This window comes from Malaclemys terrapin, chromosome 11 (genome assembly GCF_027887155.1).
Source record: "Malaclemys terrapin pileata isolate rMalTer1 chromosome 11, rMalTer1.hap1, whole genome shotgun sequence".
NCBI classification, from domain to species: domain Eukaryota; kingdom Metazoa; phylum Chordata; order Testudines; family Emydidae; genus Malaclemys; species Malaclemys terrapin.
In genome coordinates, this window is record NC_071515.1 from 11,047,561 (window position 1) to 11,071,355 (window position 23,795).

At 55.1% G+C, this 23,795-nt stretch overlaps 1 protein-coding gene across 1 annotated transcript; it reads right to left on the reverse strand.

Moving 5' to 3' along the window:
• Positions 1 to 7,726: 7,726 nt before the first annotated feature.
• Positions 7,727 to 23,208, reverse strand: LOC128845217 (maestro heat-like repeat-containing protein family member 7). The gene is made up of 11 exons (XM_054043608.1): positions 23,185 to 23,208; positions 20,119 to 20,271; positions 19,452 to 19,612; positions 17,077 to 17,149; positions 13,572 to 13,747; positions 12,876 to 13,013; positions 12,587 to 12,704; positions 11,324 to 11,464; positions 8,836 to 9,000; positions 8,093 to 8,248; positions 7,727 to 7,756 (listed from the first exon to the last, which is right to left on the reverse strand). The coding sequence occupies exons 2-11, from the start codon at positions 20,215 to 20,217 to the stop codon at positions 7,727 to 7,729; spliced, it is 1,257 nt and encodes a 418-aa protein (XP_053899583.1). The 5' UTR covers positions 20,218 to 20,271; positions 23,185 to 23,208.
• Positions 23,209 to 23,795: the final 587 nt, after the last annotated feature.

The window sequence follows — 23,795 nt, forward strand, 5'->3', positions numbered from 1 at the left end:
CTCTCCGCCCCGCTCCCTGGCCCCAGCTCACCTCCGCTCTGCCTCTGAACACTCTGCCCCACTTCTCTCCCCCCCCCCCCCCGCTTCCCGCGAATCAGCTGTTCGCGCGGGAAGCCTGGGAGGGCAGAGAAGCAAGCAGCGGCTTCGCGCTCAAGCCCAGGGAGGCGGAGACGGAGCGGAGGTGAGCTGGGGTGGGGGGAGCCGTCCGCACCACAGCAGGTAACCCGGGGGGAGGGGCGCGCAGGGGAACCGCTCCCCGCCCCAGCTCACCTCTGCTCCGCCTCCCTGGGCCTGAGCGTGAAGCCACCGCTTGCTTCTCAGCCCTCCCAGGCTTCCTGCACGAACAGCTGATTCGCGGGAAGCGGGGGGGCTGCAAACTCCGACTGACCCGATGCTCCAGGCACTGCGCGGTGGCAGCGTGGCCCGGCTCCAGCCCAGCGGCGCGGCTGTAGCGCCGCCAGCCACCTCCAGGCAGCGCGGTAAGGGAGCAGGGAGGGGATGTTGGATAGAGGGCAGGGGAGTTCAGGGAGGTGGTGGAGGGGTGGATAGGCGTCGGGGCGGTCAGATGGCAGGGAACAGGGGGATTGAATGGGGGCAAGGGTCCCGGGGGGCAGTCAGGAAGGAGCAGGGGTTGGATTGGGTGGTGGGAGGCAGTCAGGGGCAGGGGTTCCAAGAGTGGTCAGGGGACAGGGAGAAGGGGTGTTTGGATGGGGAATCAGGAGAGGAGTTGGATGGGGCGGTGGAGGGCAGTCAGGGGACAGGGAAGGGGGTGGATGGAGCAGGGGTCCCGGGGGGGCATCAAGGAATGCGGGGGGTTGGATGGGGCAGGAGTCCCGGGGGGGGTGGGCCAAAAAGCGCTCAGGATGGGGGCGGTGGCTGAGCCCTGTGTCCCGCTGTGGGGGGGTGAGGGCTCCGTGCCCGTGTCCCGCTTGGGGCAGTGGGGAGGGGCAGCGGCACGCGCGGGCTCCGTGTCCCGCTTGAGGCCGGGGGGGGGGGGTGGAGGCATGGCGGCGTGCAAGGGCTCCATCCCCGTGTCCCGCTTGGGGCGGGGGGGGTGGAGGCGTGGCAGCGCGCGAGGGCTCCATCCCCGTGTCCCGTTTGGTGCGGGGGCGGGTGGAGGTGCGGCGGCGCGCAAGGGCTGCATCCCCGTGTCCCACTTGGGGCACGGGGGGGGTGGAGGCGTGCCGGCACGCGAGTGCTCCATCCCCGTGTCCCGCTTGGGGCGGGGGGGGTGGAGGCATGGCAGCGCGCGAGGGCTCCATCCCCATGTCCCGCTTGGGGCGGGGGGGGTGGAGGCGTGGCAGCGCACGAGGGCTCCATCCCCGTATCCTGCTTGGGGCAGGGGCAGGTGGAGGCGCGGCGGTGCGCGAGGGCTCCATCCCCGTGTCCCGCTTCGGGCGCGGGGGCGGGGATAGAGGCGTGGCAGCGCGCGAGGGCTCCATCCCCGTGTCCCGCTTAGGGCGGGGGCGGGTGGAGGCGCAGCGGCGTGCGAGGGCTCCATCCCTGTGTCCCGCTTGCGGCGCAGGGGGTGGTGGAGGCGTGGCGGCGCGTGAGGGCTCCGTCCCAGTGTCCCGCTTGGGGCGGGTGGAGGTGCGGCGGCATGCGAGTGCTCCATCCCCGTGTCCCACTTAGGGTGCGGGGGGGGGTGGAGGCGTGGTGGCACGCGAGGGCTCCATCCCCGTGTCCCGCTTGGGGCTGAGGGGGGTGGAGGCGTGGCAGCGTGCGAGGGCTCCATCCCCGTATCCCGCTTGGGGCAGGGGCGGGTGGAGGTGCAGCGGCGCGCGAGGGCTCCATCCCCGTGTCCCGCTTGGGGCGGGGGGGGTGGAGGCATGGCAGCGCGCGAGGGCTCCATCCCCGTGTCCCGCTTGGGGCGGGGGGGGTGGAGGCGTGGCAGCGCGCGAGGGCTCCATCCCCGTATCCTGCTTGGGGCAGGGGCAGGTAGAGGCGCGGCGGTGCGCGAGGGCTCCATCCCCGTGTCCCGCTTCGGGCGCGGGGGCGGGGATAGAGGCGTGGCAGCGCGCGAGGGCTCCATCCCCGTGTCCCGCTTAGGGCGGGGGCGGGTGGAGGCGCAGCGGCGTGCGAGGGCTCCATCCCTGTGTCCCGCTTGCGGCGCGGGGGGTGGTGGAGGCGTGGCGGCGCGTGAGGGCTCCGTCCCAGTGTCCCGCTTGGGGCGGGTGGAGGTGCGGCGGCATGCGAGTGCTCCATCCCCGTGTCCCACTTAGGGTGCGGGGGGGGTGGAGGCGTGGTGGCACGCGAGGGCTCCATCCCCGTATCCCGCTTGGGGCTGAGGGGGGTGGAGGCGTGGCAGCGTGCGAGGGCTCCATCCCCGTATCCCGCTTGGGGCAGGGGCGGGTGGAGGTGCAGCGGCGCGCGAGGGCTCCATCCCCGTGTCCCGCTTGGGGTGCGGGGGGCGTGGAGGCGTGGCAGCGCGCGAGGGCTCCATCCCCGTGTCCCGCTTGGGGCGGGTGGAGGTGCGGCGGTGCGCGAGGGCTCCATCCCCGTGTCCCGCTTGGGGCAGGGGCAGGGGCAGGTGGAGGCGCGGCGGCGCGCGAGGGCTCCATCCCCGTTTCCCGCTTGGGGCGCGGGGGGCGTGGAGGCGTGGCAGTGCGCGAGGGCTCCATTCCCGTGTCCCACTTGGGGCTTGGGGCGGGTGGAGGCGCGGCGGTGCACAAGGGCTCCATCCCCATGTCCCGCTTAGGGCGGGGGCGTGTGGAGGTGCGGCGGCACGCGAGGGCTCCATCCCGTGTCCCGCTTGGGGTGCGGGGGGTTGAGGCGTGGCGGCACGCGAGGGCTCCATCCCCGTGTCCCGCTTGGGGCTTGGGGCGGGTGGAGGCGCGGCGGTGCACGAGGGCTCCATCCCCGTGTCCCGCTTGGGGCGCGGAGGGGGGGGGAGAGTTGAGGCGTGGCGGCACGTGAGGGCTCCATCCCCGTGTCCCGCTTGGGGCGGGGGTGGGGCCGGCAGCGCGCGAGGTCTCCGTGCCCGTGTCCTGCTTGGGGCAGGGGGGCCGGTGGTGTGCGAGGGCGCAAAAATATCCTTGCTCCGGCATCGGGTCGGGGGGGGGGCACCTGAAAGCCCCGCCACCGCAGCTCTGATTGGGCTGGACTCAGCCGCCCGCATTGCTGGCTCCTGTTGACGGGCAGGCACGCCACCGCGGGCCGTATGTTGTGCAGGCCTGCTATATGGCATGAACCTGTTAGTCCCTCGTAGATTCGTCCACACTGCATCTACTTCTGCTGTCAAACCTTCTCGTGGCTCCATAGCATGAGAGGGCTAATGCACAGATTCCATCTCTTCCTACAAGGTCACAAAGAATGTATCAGAGATCGGAGGCTAATCAGAAGAAAGGGAAAAGGTCGATAATGCCATGGCTGATGTAATGAACCAGCTGTCTTGCAACTTATCCTGTAATGGAAGGAAGACAGAGAAGTGAGAAAAATGAGATTGCAAGGTGCCCCAGACATATATATGGGGCACTGCCAGTTGTGAGAATATGGGACTGAGCAACGCTTTGCAATCTCAGTTCAACAAGTCAACAAAACTTACCTCAGCAAAGATGGCAACTGAGGTGAGCGTGTGCTTCTTCCTGCCCCACTTGGGCCTTGGGCCTGAAATCCTTCCCTCTCTCATGTGGGGCTCTGCAACATAAATACCCATGAGTAACAGGGACAGCAAGCTCTACAGAGCAAATCCGTACGGCAGATAGATAGATAGTAGAAAAAATAGCTTATACTATCTGTCTATCTATCATTACATGTTAATTCACTTACAGCATCTAGGCCTCCCCATTGTAGCTGAATGGCTCACAGTCAGAAGCTGGGATGTATCTGTTGAGGGGTTGGATTGTAGGATGAGAGTCCATGCATAGGCTCAGGCCAATGTCTTCCTATGTCACTGTCCAAAGTCTGGCACTAACATTTATATTCAGGCATCTAAACGAGTGAATTGATTTTCAGAGGAGCTGAACAGCCACGGCTTCGGCAGATTCGAGTGAGAAGTTCTTGGTATTCAGCATTTGAGAAAGGTCAGGCCATTTATTTAGGTGCCTGAGTGTGGCATTGCAGCCGCTGCCATGGGTCGTTTACAATGAATACGGAATCAACATCATCTCGGCACGACAACCAAGTTCAGGATCTAATCGAGCTGAATCCTCTCTGTACTGCTGTACGGTTGCGAAACATTGGGACTGCGCCACTCAGAGTGGGCAAAGCTGGAGGCTTTCCACATAAAATGCCAACGTTGTATATTGGGCATAGAGTGGAAGGACTTCATTTGTAAAGCAGATGTTTATGGTCGCTCCGGTCTACAGACTACTGGGGCCATTGTCCGCAGACAGCGTCTTATGCTTTTCAGACATGTCACGAGTATGCCACAAGATGTTCCGGCGAATGCCGTTCTCTGAGTGGCTCGTAACATCCGAGAGACAATTCCACCAATCAAGGGGTGCAGGCAGCCCAAAGGCAGGCCCCCTATTACATGGGTGCCTCAAGTCTATTCCGACGTTGGGCTCTCGGCCCGTCAAGCACAGGAACGGATCAATGGTGAACAATTGGTACGGCCGACCGTTCGGCTAAGCGTTGAAGAAGAAGTATGGATTTAGGTATCTAACTATTGACATCCATGTTTGAAAGTGCTGGCCCAAGTGTCTAAAGAAAAGTGAGATTATATAATGTCAATGGATGGAGAGATGAAGGGTTTTATTTAACTGTCCAAGGGGAACTAGAGGCCTGGATCATACGAACAGCCATATTCGATCAGACCAGTGGTCCATCTAGCCCAGCATTCCATCTTCGGATCGGAGGCTAATCAGAAGAAAGGGAAAAGGTCATTAATGCCGTGGCTGATGTAATGAACCAGCTATCTTGCAACTCGTTCCATTAAGGAAGGAAGACAGAGACGTGAGAGCAAATGCCCTTGGTTTTACACTAACAGTCTTGTCACCTTTTTGTTTAGCTGGAGCCAGTAGCCATCATTCTGCTGAGTACTGGGGTCACTTAAACTCATCCCCAGCTGCCTACATCTCATGGGGAAAAATGCAGGTAATTACCAGAGGATCATGCAGGCACTGGCTTCGGGGCTGGGGTGGTGGCTCAGCTGACCTCCTCCAGTCACCAACTTCTCTGTGGGAACTCAGGGCCCTCCTGAGTCCCATCGGTGGCTTTGGGAAAGGTCCGGGCCACCCAAGAGATCTCTGTCAGGAGCATTTTCCCTCTCCTCCTGGCCAGTCAAGCAGCAGAACAGGTTCCTGAATCTAGCTCCTAGGGTCTGAGGTGACTGGTTTCTGCCACCATCCCGAACTTGCTGAATGGCCCGTGAGACACTGACACGGACAGAGGAATCCAGATCTTGCTGCAGGCCACTGAGAGCTGAGACAGAGAGAGGAAGCTCAGGTCAAAACACATATTGTATTAGCATGCCCTAGCACCTGCACCATGGGCCTCTGTATCTTCCACAGGGGTGGCTCTATGTTTTTTGCCACCCCAAGCACGGCAGTCAGGCGGCCTTTGGTGGCATGCCTGCGGGCGGTCCGCTGGTCACGCGGATTCAGCGGCGTTTCTGTCGGTGATCTGCCGGTCCCGCGCCTTCAGCATACCTGCTGCCGAATTGCCGCCGAAGCTGCGGGACCGGCGGTCCTCCCGCAGGCATGCCGCCAAAGTCTGCCTGACTGCCGCCCTCACAGGGACCGGCACGCCGCCCCCCCGAGGCTTGCCGTCACAGGTACGCACTTGCTGCGCTGGTGCCTGGAGCCGCCCCTGATCTTCCACAGCAACTAACTCCTCCCAGATGCTCTGGACCCACCAGGGCTATCAGTGTCATCGCCAGATGATAACCGCTTAAGTCCTCTGCCCTTGGCAGCCCATCTTCCACTGCATTCTGGGGCATCCACCTCCTTCGCACCATCTCCCTGACACATGCCAGGGCCTCTCACCCTGCCTGGCATTTACTTTCTCCTGGTAAAACCTTCTGGCACCTGGAGATGGAAGTGACGCCTGACATCAGAGAAAACAAAGCTGGGACTGATGTCCAGGCTCTCTCAACAGCTACCTCTGGCCACGTCTAAATTGAACTCAATGCAGCAGCATGGCGGGGGAGTTGCACTTTTTCCTAGACTGGTTTACAAGTGGGAGGGATAGCTCAGTGGTTCGAGCATTGGCCTGCTAAACCCAGGGTTGTGAGTTCAATCCTTGAGGGGGCCATTTACGGAACTGGGGTTTAAAAAACAAACACACACTATCTGGGGATTGGTCCTGCTTTGAGCAGGGGGTTGGATTAGGTGATCTCCTGAGGTCCCTTCCAACCCTGATATCCTACAAGGAGCATGAGCTCTCCTTCCACATGCAAACACAGCCATGTGGCAACTACTTACACTGAAGTATCAGCTCCTTCTCTTGCCTGGCCATGGCGGGCTCTGAGCTTTGAACAGTGCAACCTGGAATGTACAATGGAAATGAATCTTGCAGGAGTTTTCACCTACCCTGGGGCTACCTTTTAAAAAATGTCAGTCTTTCCAACAAGCAAAACAGCTTTCAAGTGGTCCCTGGGATAATCAGACAAGTCCACAAGCTCCAAGACAAAGAAGCTCATGTCTTGGAAGATACAGAGAGCCTGATTGCCAATGGCTATGGTATTGCTGCAGTCCCACAGGGATTCCAGTCGGTGGAGCTGGAGGGTAGGGTTGTAATTTGCTCCAGGCCTTTTGATATAATCCCCAGCCCAACTGCCTCAAGAGCAGGAAATCTAGACATTAGGATCCCAGGGGGTTAATTCTTGCTGCTAGTGCCCTCCAAGCAGAACACGGGACAACCTCTCAGATAGAAGTTGCTTAAGAAAAGTCGTGGTTACCGATAAAGATGGCTGCTGCCCGTCGTATTGGAGCCTGGGGGCTTTGGAGGTGATCCAGACATTGGAGCAAGATGTCAGATACGCTCTTGAGCTTCAGCACCTAGGAATAGAAACCAAAGGAGCTTCTTGTTGCTGGGGCCGCAGGGTGAGGAGAAGAGAGATTTTATCTCCAGGTAGCTGCTTGGCTTGGAGGGGTGGGAAGAATGCAGCTCTCATCTCCATGTATCCTGGGGGCGACCATCTACATGCCAGGGAGTCATTAAATGACCATTTCAAAGTGTCACCAGACACATTGCTGGTGTCTGAGCTGCTGGCACTGCAGGGCTGGAGCCTGGCACTAGAGAACACTGAAGCCTGGTTGTATGGGCTTCATCTGGGGAGGACATTAGAGAGGGTGCAGAGCATAGGAAATACGGTGCAGAAGTGGCCAATGGGCTGGGGTAAGGTGAAAAATGGGGACATCCAGTTTCCTGCAGGATTCGGAAGGCATTTTTGCCATCAACTGATTCTTTATGTTGTGAGGTTTCACCTCCGTACTGAACTCCTGGCCAAGTCTGGCTGTTCAGATCTGACAGGCACTGGGAGGAGTGGGGGAGCTGGGTGCTTCTAAGAGGAAGCCAGAGTGCAGTATGCTAGTACTAGACATGCAATCAGAGCAGTGAGTGAGGGAACACGTTTCCGGTCCCACATCTAGAAGCAGCACTCACGAGAAGCCGATTGTTCACTTACAGAGTGCTGGCAGATCTTGTCCACCACCCGGGGATGGGTGTGCCAAGCCTTCTTGCTGTTAATCTGCTTAGGACAAGACCATCCCAGGAGCTGAAAACACCCAGCCAAGGCTTTCTGACACCTCTGCAACACAAAATGGGACAAGGAGAGTTTGCATCATGAGAAGAGCTGGAATCTGTGGTCACTCTGCAGTGAAAAGCCAGCTGAAATGATCAATGAGGGAAAGGAATGTGGGGGTCACATGGTATCCTGCTGACCCTTGGTGTCTCTTTGTTCCTATTAGTGGAGGCTCCTGGAGTTTGATCTTCATGGTGGCTGCAGTTCAGTGACTTAGGAAGTGGCTGCTGGGAGCCATAAAACATCTCCACTTGTGTGTCCATTGAAGGCCAGGGAACTTGCTTGGGTAAGCAGGTAGGGCTGAGATTTTTCACTTTTGGGAGGCGGCTCTGGAGACAGATCTAGCAGGAGAGCTGGAGCAGTCAGGGCCTGCTGCACCAGGGAGCACATGGCAGCGGGACTCACCTTGCCCACGTCAGGGTCCTCGTCCTGTAAGTGAAGGAGCAGTGGGACCAGGCTGTGGGTCACTTCCTCCTGCAGCAGGGGCTTCTGCCTCCTCTTCACCGTGTTCAGCAACTCTGTAAAGAGCATGATGGCAGCAGAGCGCACCTGGGGTCTCACCTGTGATGGACACACAACCATGAGGGGATCTCACCGAGGGAGCTTCACACTCTCCTTACAGGGTGAGCTCGGCACAATGCAAACCACAGATAGGGGCCAGTCTGACTAATAACTCCATGGTCTGCCCACCAAGAGGGCACCCATTTGCAGAAAGGTTTGGGTGGAGGGGCAGACAACACAGGTTAGGACAGTGGTTCCTAAATTTCCCTGGAGGCCTCCTGTAAGTGCTGACTCCATCCACAGTGAAGGGCTCTTTGGAGGGTTTCTTTAATGGGTTCAACACTTTCATCGTTTCATAGCATTTAAGGGTCATTCATTCATCTAGACTCCAAAGCACAGGACATTACATTTCACCCCATGACCACTACACTGAGCATGTTAACTTGAGTTAGATTAAAGCAGATCAGTCCTCAGGAGACCAAACGGTTGCATGCCACACACAGAGAACACGAGAGACCAAGGTGTCACCAATGCCTGAGGCCCAGGCAATGGCTCGGAACTGATCAGGTCAGATATGCCACCACTACGACTCCAGAGTCACAACACTGCCTGGCTGGGGATGGGCAGGTCAAGAGACCCTGACTTACAGCATCGAATAAGGGGATTAGCTTCCTGGCCACGCTGGTGAGCTCACTCCCATCCAGGCTCTGCAGAAGGTTCTGAACAGCTGAGATGGCCTCCAGAATACTCCCATCATCCATCTCATCCGAACCCCAAAGGATGGCAGGCAGCAGGGCCTTGACTTGTTCCACCTACACACACACATGGGGGGGGCTCATCAGATCTCCCAGCCCTCCAGTGAGTACACGCCACAGTGCCAGGGCTGTGTTTATTCTACCCCGTGGCACCAAGTCAGAGAGAAGCTCCGTCTCCACAGTCGGAGGCGTGGTGCTTTAGAATTGATGGAGATGCCTGACGAGGCAATCAGTGAATCCTAACCCCGTCCCGGGTCGTTCTGGTGTAGGGTGGGCAAAGCTGTGGTTTGCTTTGGGGCTTTTCTCTCTTTTCTAGGTGCTATTAGTTATTATTATAGCAGATGCTGGCAGCAATCTCCATAGTTAAGGCTGGTACACAGTTTCCATTCTAGTTGCTCCTTTTGATACGCTCCTAAAAACATTTTTTTTTTTGGATGGAAATGTTCCATGCTGTCTCCCCAGTCAATTGTGATTTTTTCCTGGGGTGATTGAGTCTCTGAGCTGTAGGGCAGTTTTTCCACTTACAAACAAACAAATGAAAACTTCTAGCCACCTTCTTTTCCCATGCAGACAATCCCCCAAAGGGTGAAACTTGGGGAAAAAATCAAACCTGGCCCATGGGGAGTCCTAGGTGAGAGCTGAACCCTCTGCAAAGTTTGAGAAACTTGGACCTGATAGGCAAGGCATTGAAATATCATTTGGGGGCAGGGCCACAAACACTCTTTAAGAGAGTGCTCTGCCTCTCTCAGGGCCAGAGACTTTGGGGCCAGCCAGCTCCATGCATTAATCAGATGCAGCGGAGGAGGAGAGAACTATTTTGGGCTGTCAGGAAGGAAGGGGAAGCAGGAGCAGGGGGGAGTGGCTTCTAGAGTACCCTGGGAGGGAAGGCAGGGGGAATCTGATGGGGGAAAAGGGCCTCCAGGGAGGAAGCCTTGGGAAGCAGTCCTCCCCCAAGAGAACAAAGAACTCCGCAGAGCCTAGGGGCAAAAAGCTTGCAGAAGGGGTGCCCAGGAAGGGGGCCAAAGTTAAGTTTTCTTATGTTTACTAAGGACAGGGTGGAACCTTTGTTGAGTGAGCTCAGAAGAGGAGATGTGGTAATGGCAGAAGATCCTGTTTCTGATTTTTAGTCCGTTGGACACTGTCAGGTTTGATTCTGAGGGTTTTATCTTTGGCCTTCAAAGGCTTGTTTGTCTTAATAAATGAGCCTGAATAAGGGTGTTATTGAACGAGGTATTTGTGAAGTCAAGCCGAGGAGGGGAAAACTGAGGCAGTGCTGCAATGTTGGGTCTTGCCACTAGAGGGGGCGATGAGACAGGGCCCTGTGTGCTCGCTAATGTCTTTAGACCAATCAAGGTCTTCCTTTGTGACAGCACCAGGAATGGTCTCTCCAAGAAGGAACAGGAATGCTGCTGGGGTAATTTGCATGGGGGAGAATTAGGGTTACCATATCTGAACTTTCAAAGAGAGGACACTCCATTGGGGGGGTAGCCCTGCCCCCTAGCCACTCCCTCCCACTTCCCACCTCCTGACAGCCCCCCAGAACCCCCGACCCATCTAACCCCCCCGCTCCCTGTCCCTGACTGTCCCAACCCCTCTCCACAACCCTGCCCCCCTGACAGCCCCCCCAAACTCCCGACCCATCCAAATCCCCCACCCCCCCGCTCCCTGTCCCCTGACTGCCCCCCTTCTCCAACTCCCCGGCCCCCTTACCGTGCCACTCTGCTTAGAGCAGGTGTCTGGCTCCACGCCCCAAGGAGCGCTCCGCCCGAGCGCTGCCAGGCGGTGTGCTGTGGCTGTGGGGGGGGGGGGGGGGGAGAAGCGGGGGAGGGGCTCTGGCCGCCGCTGCCAGCACCGCCGCCGCGTTCCCTCATAGGTGCACAGCCCCGCCCCTCAGCGCTGCCGGGCGTCGTGCTACGGCTGCAGGGGATGGGGGGAGCTGGGAAGGGGCTTTGGCTGCCGAGGCCCCAATGCGAGCAGCGCTCGGCCGCCCTGTCAGCCGCTTTTTGGTCGATAAATAGCCCACTGGGGGGAAATCCTGGACATTTTTAGATTTTTAGAAATCCCCCCCGGACGGCTATTTAAAGAGCGAAAAGCCGGACATGTCCGGGGAAACCCGGACGTGTGGTAGCCCTAGGAGAATGATAACATCCACCTGAAATCCAAGCAGTAAAATCCCATCTAAAATACTCTCCGAGGAAAGATCTGCATTGAGGGGCCGTTGTGATCCCCGTTCCTGCTGGGGAAATGGAGGCTCCGAGAGGGTCAGCAAGCCAGCAGCAGAGGTGGGCTCAGAACACTGTGCCTCACTGCCTGCCCAGAACTCAGTCCACTGGGTCAAGCCACCTCGTCGTTTTCCAGTTAACCAAGCCTGGGCTCTCACCTTCCCTGGTTGGGTTGCCAGGATGCTGAGTCCTCTTAGACCAAGTGAACGGAAAACTGGGCTGGGGTGTTTTGTCCACTCCTCGAGACGGTCCAAAGTGTCTGGATGTGGGAGCTTCTTGGCCTCTTCGTAACGCAGAAGCTGAAAACAACACAGAGCGAATCAGCAGCAGGTGCTTACCGGAAAACTTTGTGTGTCGGTTCTGTGGAGAGGCATCATAACCTCCATGTTGTACCGTCCATTGCTATACATCAGCCCCACTTTGTGTGTGACATCCAGTCCTCCCACTGACTTCCTGGCTGTTAGCACTAGACTCAGCCAGAGGCATTAGCAGAGCTGCTCTACCCTCCAGGAGAACATGTAGGGCAACAAAATGTTCAGTGACCATTTGTATGGCGGACTCTTGTGCATCTGGGGGTTTGCCAAGAGCAGCCGAACCCCTCGTGGTGACCCTGTGAAGCAGAACAAGCCGCTCTGGGATAAAGCGAAAGCTGGGACTGAGAAATCAAACCCCTGTGTTGAAATCCTGACCCCACTGAAGTCAGTGGAAGTTTTGCCATTGATCTCAATGGGCCCAGGATTGGACTCCTGGTGAGGACAGAATTAAACCCCATCCCTTAATGAGTTAGATGAGGAGACAATCCCTGAAAACTGTCAATAGGAACTAGCCAGACAGAACCCGTGGAAATGGGGAGAACAACCTAGTGATGGACTATAGAGCCACCTCATTCCTGGTGATGTGCCTCTAACTAACCCATCCAATAGAGAAGGTTAAAGATTGGTCACCACATTCAGAGCTAATGATCCTGCATCTGGGGGAGCTTTTACCATGATCCTCTCTCCTCCATACCCACTCTCAATGCCCCTCTTTGCTTTTCCTTAGTGACTTCGCAGGGAGGAACCTTTCATGGACCTGCAGAAAGGCTGATGCCGACAGGAGACCCAGCTGCCCTTCGGGAGAGTCCAGGCTGATGCTGTTCTACAGAACCTTAGTTTCTTGGATATTCCTATCAGGCTCCTGATTACAACTTTGGAGCAACCAATGATCCCCTAAAGGATCCATCTCAGATTTTACACTGAGCGTGCTGGGACAGGACTGGGGGAGCCTAGTCAGTGCTGCATGGACACCTGGCAATGTGGACATGACCAATAAAGCTCATCGTTTATGTAGCGCAATAATGAGTCTCAAAGGCTTGATTTGAGGAGTTGCTCACTAATCTAGGACACAAGACCCAATTGCTCTCATCAGCTAATGAAACTTACTTCTACAAAGAAGGCCATCATGGTCAGCCTGTGTTTCTTATCACCTCTGTCGAGGAGCGGGATCACTAGGTCCAGCAGCATCCTTGTGGTCTCAGGGCAAGCATAGTGCACCATGGCTCTGTGACACAAAGCAGAAATACCTTTGTTAGTAAGGGAAGAAGCACGTTCTGCAACAAGGGGGTGAGGGGTCAGCTTGGGGCCACATGGCAGCCCAGAAGTGAGGAATGTTTCATTCTGGAATTGGCCCCCACTAGCAGGACTGACTGCATGGAAAACGCTTGTGTATTACCTGGCCAGCAGGCTCACCCCATGGAGGTGATCTTGGGGGCTTTGTAGGAGGATCCAGCCTTGCTCCTTCTCCATAACAGTCAGCTCGGAACGGCAGCCAACACAGAGAAGCAGCATCTTTATAGCCTCCACTGCAGAGCTAGATTCAAACACCACACCAGCGTGACTGAGTGCCAGGAGCCCCCTCATGGTAGGTCTGTCAGGGAGTGACGGATTCACTTGTGTGTGGAAAGACACACCAATGGTTTAAATAGAGCTTAGGAAGGCACAGGTTCGTGACTGGGGTTCCTAGGCACTATAGTAATACAATTTAGTAATATGAAGAAAGAGAAAGAGTTCTGAGCAAATCCTACAGACAATTGCACATCAGCACTAGGGCATGTCAATGTCACAGAACAGGAGAACTTCAGCCTTTTGGTGTCGGACCCACATTCCTTTGACACTGGCAAATTGGCTCCCACTAATTTCTCCCCATAGCTGCTGGGATAGTCTTTCTACTTCCTCTGCAGTGCATTGGTCGGTATGTCATTTACCACTGAGAGACACCCTTGCAACCTAAGCCCTGCCTGCTAACTCCCTCAGAATTAGAGAGTTATGGAAAACCTGCAGGGGCCACATGAGAGCTGGAGAAGAGAACTATGACTTCTCTATGACTGTCCATGTAATTAGACCGTTGACTTTCCAGTAGGCGCAGTACCTGGTGTGGAGGCTCTGCCGGCTGCTTTCCCTTCCAGAGACTTTATCCCCTGGTATGCTCTGTCCCAGGCTGAAATGGATTTCGACAAGAAAAGCCATTAGCAGCTGAGGATAGAGGCGGGTTGTGGCATCTCTGGACTTGCTCACCGAGATCATCTCATAGAGGGCGCATGTGGCCTGAAGAGGGAACAAGACAGACACAAACTTACTTGGAAATCCTACTCCCTCCTGCGTCAGTTCTCAGGACTTCCTGCTTCTGTGCTATGAAACTCCCCTGATTCATGGAGAAACAAACCGAGTTAAACTGCCCTGAGCAGCAGGGCGGGGGAAGCCGGGCACTGGCAGGTTGAAGGCTTTGCCTTGTGGAGTCTGGTGACACTAGGCTGCATTGCCACACAGGGGACCTAGCTTTGATTTCGGATCTCGCAGAGCTTCCTGACCTGCAGGGGCTGCAGAGACAGCATGCTTGGGTTGGGGGTAATGCCTCATGGGACTAAGAATGGGAGAGAATAAATTAATGAAGAGAAGAGTGGCTCTTTCATCAGCTTCCTCGGCATCTTTCTTCTCCCTCATTTGGACTTCCACTGTCATTCTTTCATGCTTGCATTGTTCCTTGGCTTCCAACTGCCTCAGAGGGGCCTTTTCTTCTGCATCTGGGGTCTAGGGGGGCTGAGACCCTGCTTTTTGGTCAAAGTCCATGAGCAAATCTCTCAGTTCGTGTTCGCGGCTTTCTTCTTAACAGATAGCCCCCTTTCTTTACATACTTTTTCAAGTTCTTTTGAGTCAAGACTCTCATAGGATTGTGATTCACCCATTGTAACTCATCTTTAACCCTTAAAACTCTCCATATCCAATTTAAACTTTAAATAGTGTTGGGTTATGATCTTTAAGCTCAATTGACCTGTGGCATGTGACTCCTGTGCTGACTACGCCAATTGTCACGCTCTCTGGAGTGGTTCACAACTGTGAGTGCCAATCTTAGATCAGACTGTCATAAAACAGGGCAGGCACCCCAAACTAGTAGTATATTCTATAACTGGATTTCACAAAGCCAGTAAGAATTGTGCATTCCTGGATTACAGTACCAGTTTTACCAAGGACAGTCTTACCACAGACAGTCCCCTTAGACATTCCAGCCTATCTTGCCACCCAGACAAACTGAACTTTGTGATTAAAGGTTATTAAAACCAAAAATCACACCACATCAGGTTACTCCCAACCCCAAAGGGTCAGTCACTTACTCTAGGTCAATTGGTACTCTGGATCTCACACCAAAAACAACACTGGCAGCCAATTCTCTAGTAAACTAACTAAAGATTTATTAGCTAGGAAAAATAAATGAGAGTTATTGAGAGGTTAAAGCAGGTAAAATACATTAACAGGTGAGTCAAAGTTTGTAAATCCCAAATGATAGCGGAGATGTAGTAATCTCTTGGTTTCCTAAAAGTCTTTTCAGGAACCCAGATGTTTCTGGGGATCTCGATTTTGCATTTGGCATCTTCTCTGTAAGAGTCCAAACAGTCAGAGATACAGGATCATTCCTTGACATCTATTTTATAGCTTTTCCAGAAACCAATCTGAACAGTGTCTTTACCCAAGTGGGTTTTGATGAGTAGGAAATTCAGACTTAGTCTGTGAATTCCCGTTGTCAAACACAGTAGCCCTTGCTTTGAAGTTAGCAGTCTTCTTCATTTACATTTCCAAGGCTCCAATTGTGTTTGATGGGTAATTTAATTACAGGGATATACACGATGCCAATGTCATGTAAGAGCAAACAAGAATCCTTCATTAGTTTTCATAAACTTTACACATCAAGTTCATTCTCATCTTTTAACACCAACACACACTTTTGATCTAGGGTTAACTAATTACAGGGATATACACAATACAATAGCAATCAACAGGTTATAAAGATAAGTGTTTCCTTTAACTTTTCCTTTGAACTAAACAAACACACAAGTGAACTGCCTGATTACACTACAATAGCTTTTGACTTCTTTGATTTCTGTTAGCATCTGAGTGAATTAGCCTGCAACCCTATCCTGAGCTGGCACCAGGGCAGACAGCGTCACAGGGGTTTCTCAGAGCTCCAACACGGATGCGATGAATGGAACCCTCCCCCAAAGGTTTGTCAGGACATTATGGAGTAGCCCCAAAACGGAGGGGATAGTCTGTCCCTGTAAAGGTAGCGGTGCTAGGGGTCAGCCCACCCTTGTCACGTGGCGTGGCCCTGTCAGATTTTGAGATGTCTGATATACGTAAGGAGCTGGGAAATACTGGTAGGGAAGAAGTGGTCCAAGGAATAAGTCGTGTTCAGGAGGAACTCCTGTTATGTTTCTGTAAGGACCTGGGACCAGGAGCCTTGCAAAATGGGAGGGCCAGGACTCCCCTCTCTCCCAGTGAATTGGGATGAGCTTTAGGAAGGGGATCAGCATACATGCTGCCTCCTCCCTCCTAGCAGAGAAAACACCAGCAGGAGAAGGCTGAACCCAGGGGTGCTGGAACACGTTGTGTAGTGGGGGTGCTGAGAGCCATTGAACCAAACTGTAAACCCTGTATATGATGGAAACTGCTTCAAGCCAGGGGGTGCTACAGCACCCCCGTTCCCCCAGTTCCAGCACCTATGCCTGAACCCTCTGAGCCTGAGGACTGACTGGGGAAAAAGGGCCACCAGGAGAATCTGGCTAAGGCCCCACAGTTGGCTAACTTACAACCCAGCATAAAGGAGGAGACTGGGGGAGTCCTGCCTGCAGGAGAGGTGGAGGGACTGCCTGAAGTAAATGCCACCTCCAGGAGGAAGGCTAGGGGGCAGGGACTCCTATCTTATGGAGGGAAACCAGAAGGACTGTTTGAAACACAGCCCAGCTGCTGCCAGGGAGGCTGGGAACAGCTTTGAGGAAGCGCCTCAGAAGTTGGGTGGGAAGAAGTCACAAGGAGCCACAAATCCAGGGCGGGAAAAGCAGAAGCTGCAGACCCCTGGGAGTTGCTAACAAGCAGGAAAAAGGGAGGAGCAGCTCAGGGAAGTGGTGAGGGATTGAAGGAACAATCCTTAGCAGCCTATCATGGGGTCCGTGGGCTGGAACCCAGAGCAGAGGTCAGGTCTGGGTTCCCCAGCAAGAGGCAAAGTACCGACCTCAGGACTAAGAAACCAAGAATGATGAGGCTCAGATGGGGACTGAGGGTCTGGCACAGAGGCCACTACATGTTGGGTTTTCCCATATTGGACTTTTCTGTTAACCCTGGAAGAGGTGACGTGGCCAGAGGGCCAGACCATGGAACCTGTGGAGTGTTGCAGAACCAGGAGGCTGGACAAGGGGACACCAGTGTGGAATAAGCCCTGCAACATCATGTCCTGGCATGAGGAGGCGCGTTGGCGGTGAGTGTGCCGTGTGACAGAGACATAGGATAGATTTTACTGTATGGGGCTATGGATGTTCGAACAGTGACTTACGGCAGCAGACGTGTGAGAGGCTTGGTGCTCAGAGCTGTGGTGACTGCAGCTTCACAACCAGGTTCTCCATCACCTGTCCTCCGAGGGCCGGGTCAGCAGATAGGAACTGCCATAGCTCGGCCGCATTGCTAGAAATTCAGAAATACGGCAACGTGAGGGACTGGATGGCTTAGGAGAAAAGCTATTAAACCTCTTTACCAATGTAATCTCTTTGTAAGAGAAATCCTCCTGTGGAGCCAACGCCCTGCCCAGCAGTCCAGTCCCCAGAGCTTGTGCAATTCAATGTGGAGCATGAACAAGGACTCCATGGACCTCAGATTGAGAATCACTGGCACAGGATTTGGAGCATTTCAGCTCAAGGCTGCCAGTGTGAATCTGGCCTCAATTGGTCACGACCTGTTACTGGCTGATGGCTAATACCGAGAGGCTGATGGCTAATGGCTAATACAGCTTCTCTGGCAGCAGATGTCCTATATGAAATGAACTAAGGGTCTTGGACCAGTGCCCAGTGCACGCTGTCCACATTACAGAGTCAACCACCATACTTGGCCCTTGTTGGTAGGTTCAGGGATTGAACGGGACATGGAGGCTGAATGAGCCTTTCTTGCCTAGTCGGCAGCCCCTCCAGCTATGAGCTCAGAGTGTTGTTAGGGGCAGTGTGGAGGAAGCTTCATCGTCACTTCCTGGGCTGCAGCTGAGGTCTTCATTATCCAAGGGTGTCAATGGGGCACCTTTCACCAGCATTAAATTCCCTTTAAAAAAAAAGGGAGCGGGCATGCAGCAGCATGGCTCAGATCTCCGCAGCGCTCAGCCAACAACTGTGTGAGGGAGGGTTTCAGTGGAGTCCTCTGATATGCAGGGCTGGCTCTAGGATTTTTGCCGCCTCGAGCAAAAAAAATGTTGGCTGCCCCCACTTTTTTTTTCGTACCCCCCTCCCCCAGCCCCGCCCCAACTCCACCCCTTCCAAACCCCTTCCCCAAATCCCCAGCCCCGCCTCCTCCCCCGGGCGTGCCACATTTCCCCCCCCCATTGCTTCCTGGGGGCCCCCGCGACCTCCCACCCTAGCTCACCTCCGCTCCGCCTGCTCCCCCGGGTGCACTGCCGCTCTGCTTCTCCCCCCTCCCGCTCAGGCGAAGGAGGGGGAGAAGCGGAGCAGCGGCGCGTTCAGGGGAGTAGGCAGAGCGGAGGTGAGCTAGGGTCGGGGGGCGCAGGAAGTAATGGGGGGGTAGAGGAACCACTCCCCACTCCAGCTCACCTCCGCCTCCCCTGAGCGCCCCCCGCTCAGCTTCTCCTTCCTCCCTCCCAGCCTTGCTGCACAAAACAGCTGTTTCACGCGTGGCAAGCCTGGGAGGGAGGGGGGAGAAGCGGAGCGGCGGCGCGTTCAGGGGAGCAGGCGGAGCGGAGGTGAGCTAGGGTGGGGGGGGGTGCAGGAAGTAATGGGGGGTAGAGGAACCGCTCCCCACTCCAGCTCACCTCCGCTCCACCACCGCCGCCTCCCCCGAACGCGCTGCTGCTCGGCTTCTCCTCCCTCCCAGACTTGCTGCACGAAACAGCTGTTTTGCGCGCAGCAAGCCTGGGAGGGAGGGGGGAGAAGCGGAGCGGCGGCCGTGCGCTCAGGGAAGCAGGTGGAGGCGGAGCAGAGGTGAACTGGGGCGGCGAGCTGGGGTGGTGGGGGCACTTTTTCCCCATGCCCCGGAGTCAGCACCTATGATGGCCGGTTCCAGAATGCCGCCCCTAGAAATGTGCCGCCCCAAGCACCTGCTTGTTTTGTTGGTGCCTGGAGCCGGCCCTGCTGATATGGATTGTTTTTGGAACTCACCGCTTGGGATCATCCATCATAAAACCACGCTTTGCGTAATCACTGTTGCTCAACTTTTCCTGCCCAAACACAAATGTGCTTCAGACAGCAAACGTTCCACCTAGGCTCACTATCTGTACGTTCAGATGAAGGAGAACGGAGGAATGAGCTCTGCGCTTGCCAGCCGGAGTAGCAAAGGGATAGTGAACTCAAGAACACAGACTTAAATCCACCCCCTGCTCCAGGACCCATGAGCACTGACCGTAGGTGTGGGGGACTGTGCTTTTGAGAACCTCTCCCACAGGCAGATCTCTAACAAGTCCCAGGGGCTGGGAGAGGGGGACTGGGAATGAGAGCTCCTGCCTTGCACATGGGGAGACACATTCAGGGAATGGGGGAGAGGAATCTCTGACAGGTGGATTTCGCTCGCTGTGGTTTGTGGCTGAAAAGAGAAGAGCCATCAGGAGGAGAGGGCAGGTAATTTGTCCCATGTAGAGGGGGGAGATTCAGTCCTCAACAGTCAGTGCTTTATACTTTGCCTTAGTAAGACCAAACAATGTGCTCATTGGTGAGGTTCTCATATAGGGCCTCAAAGGATCACGCGAGGCCTGAAGAGTAGAGGCATTTCATACCTGTCTGTAGGGAAGGAGTAGTCCAGAAGGCATGAGATCACTGTGTCCAGATGCTCCGCCTCGCCAGCCAGCAGGGCCACTAACTTCTTCATCAGGGTCCTGGAGCTGGGCTGCTGGACTGAATCCAACCGGCTGCAAACCCCAGCCACAAGGTCTGCTGCCTGAGAGAGAGGGAACCAGATGAGATGGGACAAGACTCTCATCCCATCCTGCAACTGGGGCAAGAGGGAACCTCAGCATCCCTGGAGAATCAGAGTTAGCCTCTAGGTTTTGCCTAAAAGTCACAATTTCCTATATTATTGGCAGGGCTCATTTCAGAGCCTTACAAGGTGCATTGTCGCAAAGACCACATATCAATGGCTCAAAGGAGATGAGTCCTATCTAGGCACAATACAGAGGTAACATAAGAATGGCCATACTGGGTCAGACCAATTGTCCATCTAGCCCAGTATCCTGTCTTCTGCTGGTGCCAGATGCTTCAGAAGAAATGAACAGCTGATTTAGACCCCCTCCGTTTGGATGTATAGTTGGGATTATGTTTTCCAATATACAGGAATCAGACTAGAAGATCTGATGGTTCCTTCTGGCCTTAAACTCTCTGAACGTATGACTGTTCCCAGCACTGGGAATTCTAGTTTCCGTCCATCTCAGCAGCAGCGCCCCATACCTTCTCCACCTTAGTCCCACCGCTGTTCACCATGGCAGACAGCAATCCCTCTGCAGTTGGCTGGCAGTTATTGTTGCAGTGATTCGTCAGGCCATCCATAACAGTCAGAATGAAATCTGTCCTCTCTCTTGGGTTGAAATAGACTCCAAAGAGCTGAAGCATACAGGGAAAAGTGTAATTTACAAAAGGCCTCGTCCTGATTCCACGGGGGGCTGATAACTACTGGAGCCCAGAGAAAGCCCTGTCTGGGGGTTGCAGGTCCTCTCCAGCTTCTCAGGGGCTCTGTTTTACTCCTTTCTATTACAGGGCCCCAGTGGCTGATGAGGCTTCTGCTGCGAAACCATATCACTCACAGTGAGGCAAAAGGACTAGTTAAACCATTACAGTGGCCAACCTAGGAGTGCTGCCGTGCACGTCAGGATGTGCATTTAGTGGTGTCAGACACCTACTTCTCAGGCATCCGAGGTGCAAGGGTCACCATTAAAAGATCAGCAGTGGCGGGATCCATGTAGTAATATTAGTAATGACTGTTACAGTACTCGGTCTTTGACTGTGACTGTATGTGATACCCTCCTACAACACATCCCAGCATAAATACAGCACCCAAGTCCTGATTACGACACCATCACCATACTTTCTGGCTTGCAGCCTGACCCAAAGACCATTGAAATCAATGGAAAGACTTCCATTGGCTTCAATAGGTTTTGGATCAAGCCTATATAGTATAGACCTCGTTGTGACAGCTTCTAACAACCCAAAGTACTAGAGCAGCAGGCGTTCAACCTTCCCCATATGGACACTCCCTTTGCTATACTAGGACCCTCCCAGAGTCCCCTTCCAAACTAGCCAAGACCCTGTCCCATTTGGCAATAAGGAAAGGGCAGGGTGGCTGTGCCCCCCAGGTTGGGAACCCATCTGCTAGAGCAGTGGTTCTCAATCAGGGATACGCATACCCCTGGGGATACACACAGGAGCGCCAGGTTTGTATAATTTTTGGCATTGCTCAGAATGGGTCCAAGTCCCGCCTCCCCCTACACCTGCCTAAGGCTCTGGGAGGGAGTATGGGTGCGGGAGGGGATTTGGGGTGCAGGCTCTGGGAGGAAATCTGGGTGCGGGAGGGGGTTTGGGGTGCAGGCTCTGGGAGGAAGTTTGAGTGCGGGCTCTGGAGGGAGTCTGGGTGCGGGAGGAGGTTTGGGGTGCAGGCTCTGGGAGGAAGTTTGGGTGCTGGGTGCAGGCTCTGGGCTGGGATAGAGAGTTTGGGTGTGGGAGGGGGCGTGCGGCTGGTCCAAGGATGAGGAGTTTGGGGTGCAGCAGGCAGGCTGACCCTGGGCTGGGGCAGGGGGCCAGAGGGAAGGACTCCCCCCAGCCCTCTCCCTGCTGGCGGCAGCGAGCTCTGGGGGAGAGGAAGGGGGGGCCTCCTCACCGACCCCCAACACGACACTCATCCAAGCCCCCCCAGGCTGCTGCTCAGGAGGTCCGGCCAGGATAAGCCTCCCCCTCCCCTCCCCCGAGTCGACTCGGAGTCTCCTGCCGGGGGGCGGGGGGGAGGGCTGCCATGCGCTCGTCCCCTCCTCCCTCCGCAGGCGCAGCAGCCGCCTCGGCCTGCCCCCGGCGCCGCTTCCTTGTAGCCGGCTGCGGCAGCGGCTGGCGAGGGAGCACAGTGCAGAGCTGCAGGGGGCAGCCGCCCGCTGCCCAGGGAAGGCAGGGGCGCTTGGGGGAGGCGCGCGGGGGTGGCAGCCGGGGCCAGAAGAGGTGCATGGGGGCGGCAGGCGGGGCTGGGAGAGAGACCCGGCCCCGAACATTGGTGGAGCCGGATCCCCTGGGCCCTGAATTTTCTCAAGCCCGGGCACCATGGGCCCATATAACTTGCCGTCCCTGGGGGTACAGGGGGTACATCAACTCATCTAGATATTTGCTTAGTTTTACAACAGACTACATAAAAAGCACTAGCAAAGTCAGTCCAAACTAACATTTCATACAGACAATGACTTGTTTATACTATCTACTATATCAGTGTTTCTCAATCTGGGGGTTGCCACCCCCAGGGGGTTCATGGGATGGGTTTAGTGGGGTCACAAGTTTAGGGTCGCCATTGGGGGTGGCAAGCAGGGCCCCCGCAAATCTAAGATACATGCAGAAGCTGAAGCCCAAGCCAAGCCCACTGCCTAGGTTTGTCAACTTTGTAATATTTAAAAACCGGACACTCATGCAGGAGTGCTGGACCTCTTCTGCCCTGCCTCTTCCCCCCGAGGCCCTGCCCCCCATTTGGTCCTCTTCTCCTCTTCCACTGTTGCTCACTGCTCTTCCCCTCTTCCCCGCCCAGGTCAGGAGCAATTTGCCTGCTGGGAGCTGCAGCCACATGATGTGGGTAGGTGGCGGCCCCGGTTGAGTAGGGGCTGGTGCGGGTGATGACCTGGCACCTCCCCACCTCCCTCACCCGCAGTAACTGGACTTTGGGTGTCCAGTCAGTAGATCTGACCGGACACTACCAGATCCCCTTTTCCACCAGATTTTCTGGTCGAAAACCGGGCACCCGGCCACCTTACCACCGCCCGGGGCTCAAGCTGAAGCCCGAACCCCGCCCCCTGGGATTGAAATCAGATACAATAGTCTGGAAAGGTTGAGAACCACTTGCTGCAGAGTAGATCACTCTTTATGAGCACTTGTTGTCTTCACTGTTGTAGCCGTGTCGGTCCCAGGATATTAGAGACACAAGGTGGGTGAGGTTCTATCTTTTGTTGAACCAACTTCTGGTAGTGAGAGAGACCAGCTTTTGAGCTACACAGAGCTCTTCTGTCTCTGTCTGAAGAAGAGCTCTGTATGGCTCAAAAGTTTGTCTCTTTCACCCACAGAAGTTGATCCAATAAAAAAATTGGACCTCACCCATCTTGTTTCTTTCTGAGCGTGTCATTTCTAGCCATGAGTAAGGGCGGGAGCTGTAATTCTTGGGTAAGCCATACACAATAGAGATGGGCGATCCAGGGACAGGAAGTAGTTTGGAGCTGTGCGATACCGTATTGTACTGACACCAATGTAGAATGGTCATTAGTGCCAGGATGTGATTACCTCTGCGATCCTGGAGGGGCTGTTGCAAACCACGGTGGGGCTCCAAGCAGCCAGAAATTCCTTGCTCCTCTGTTCAGTCCATTCCACATTCTTTCTGTCCAACTGTGCAACTGAAATACATGTTAATAAGTATCAGAGGGGTAGCCATGTTAATATGTTAACATGTTAATAACACTCTTAACTTTCCATTCTGCTTCCTGGCTTCTGCTCTCATCCCTCTTTACTGGACAAAGCCCTTTGTTTGGCCCTGATCCAGGAAAGCATTTAAGCACGTACATTATTCTAAGCAGATGAATAATCCCAGGGGCTTCCGTGGGACTACTCGCCTGATGAAAGTTACAGATGTGCGTAAATGTTGTGCTGGATCAGGGCCTTGACCCCCAGAGTAAAATGGCTCTATCAAGTGGTGACTGGAATCTAGCCAAAACACTTCAGTGGCATAGAAGTGGATTAACACAGTCATGAATCGAGCCCCAGATTTGGATCCAGATTTCCAACAGCCATCAAAGTTCTGGGGCGTTTGGGGTACAGGCATCTCGAACTGAACTAATTGGTCTGATGGCGTTGAATCCCCTATCATCGTGTCCCACTGACCCTTCCCATTCCCACTG

What these genes read in the sequence shown, in the direction of transcription:
- LOC128845217 (XM_054043608.1), bottom strand. Translation starts at nt 20,217, where the DNA reads ATGGATGGCCTGACGAATCACTGCAACAATAACTGCCAGCCAACTGCA. An exon ending in TACTCCTTCCCTACAGACAG is followed by an intron (nt 17,150 to 19,451) that starts GTATGAAATGCC and finishes CTGAATTTCTAG; the next exon opens with CAATGCGGCCGAGCTATGGC. An exon ending in CGGCAGAGCCTCCACACCAG is followed by an intron (nt 13,014 to 13,571) that starts GTACTGCGCCTA and finishes GTTTGAATCTAG; the next exon opens with CTCTGCAGTGGAGGCTATAA.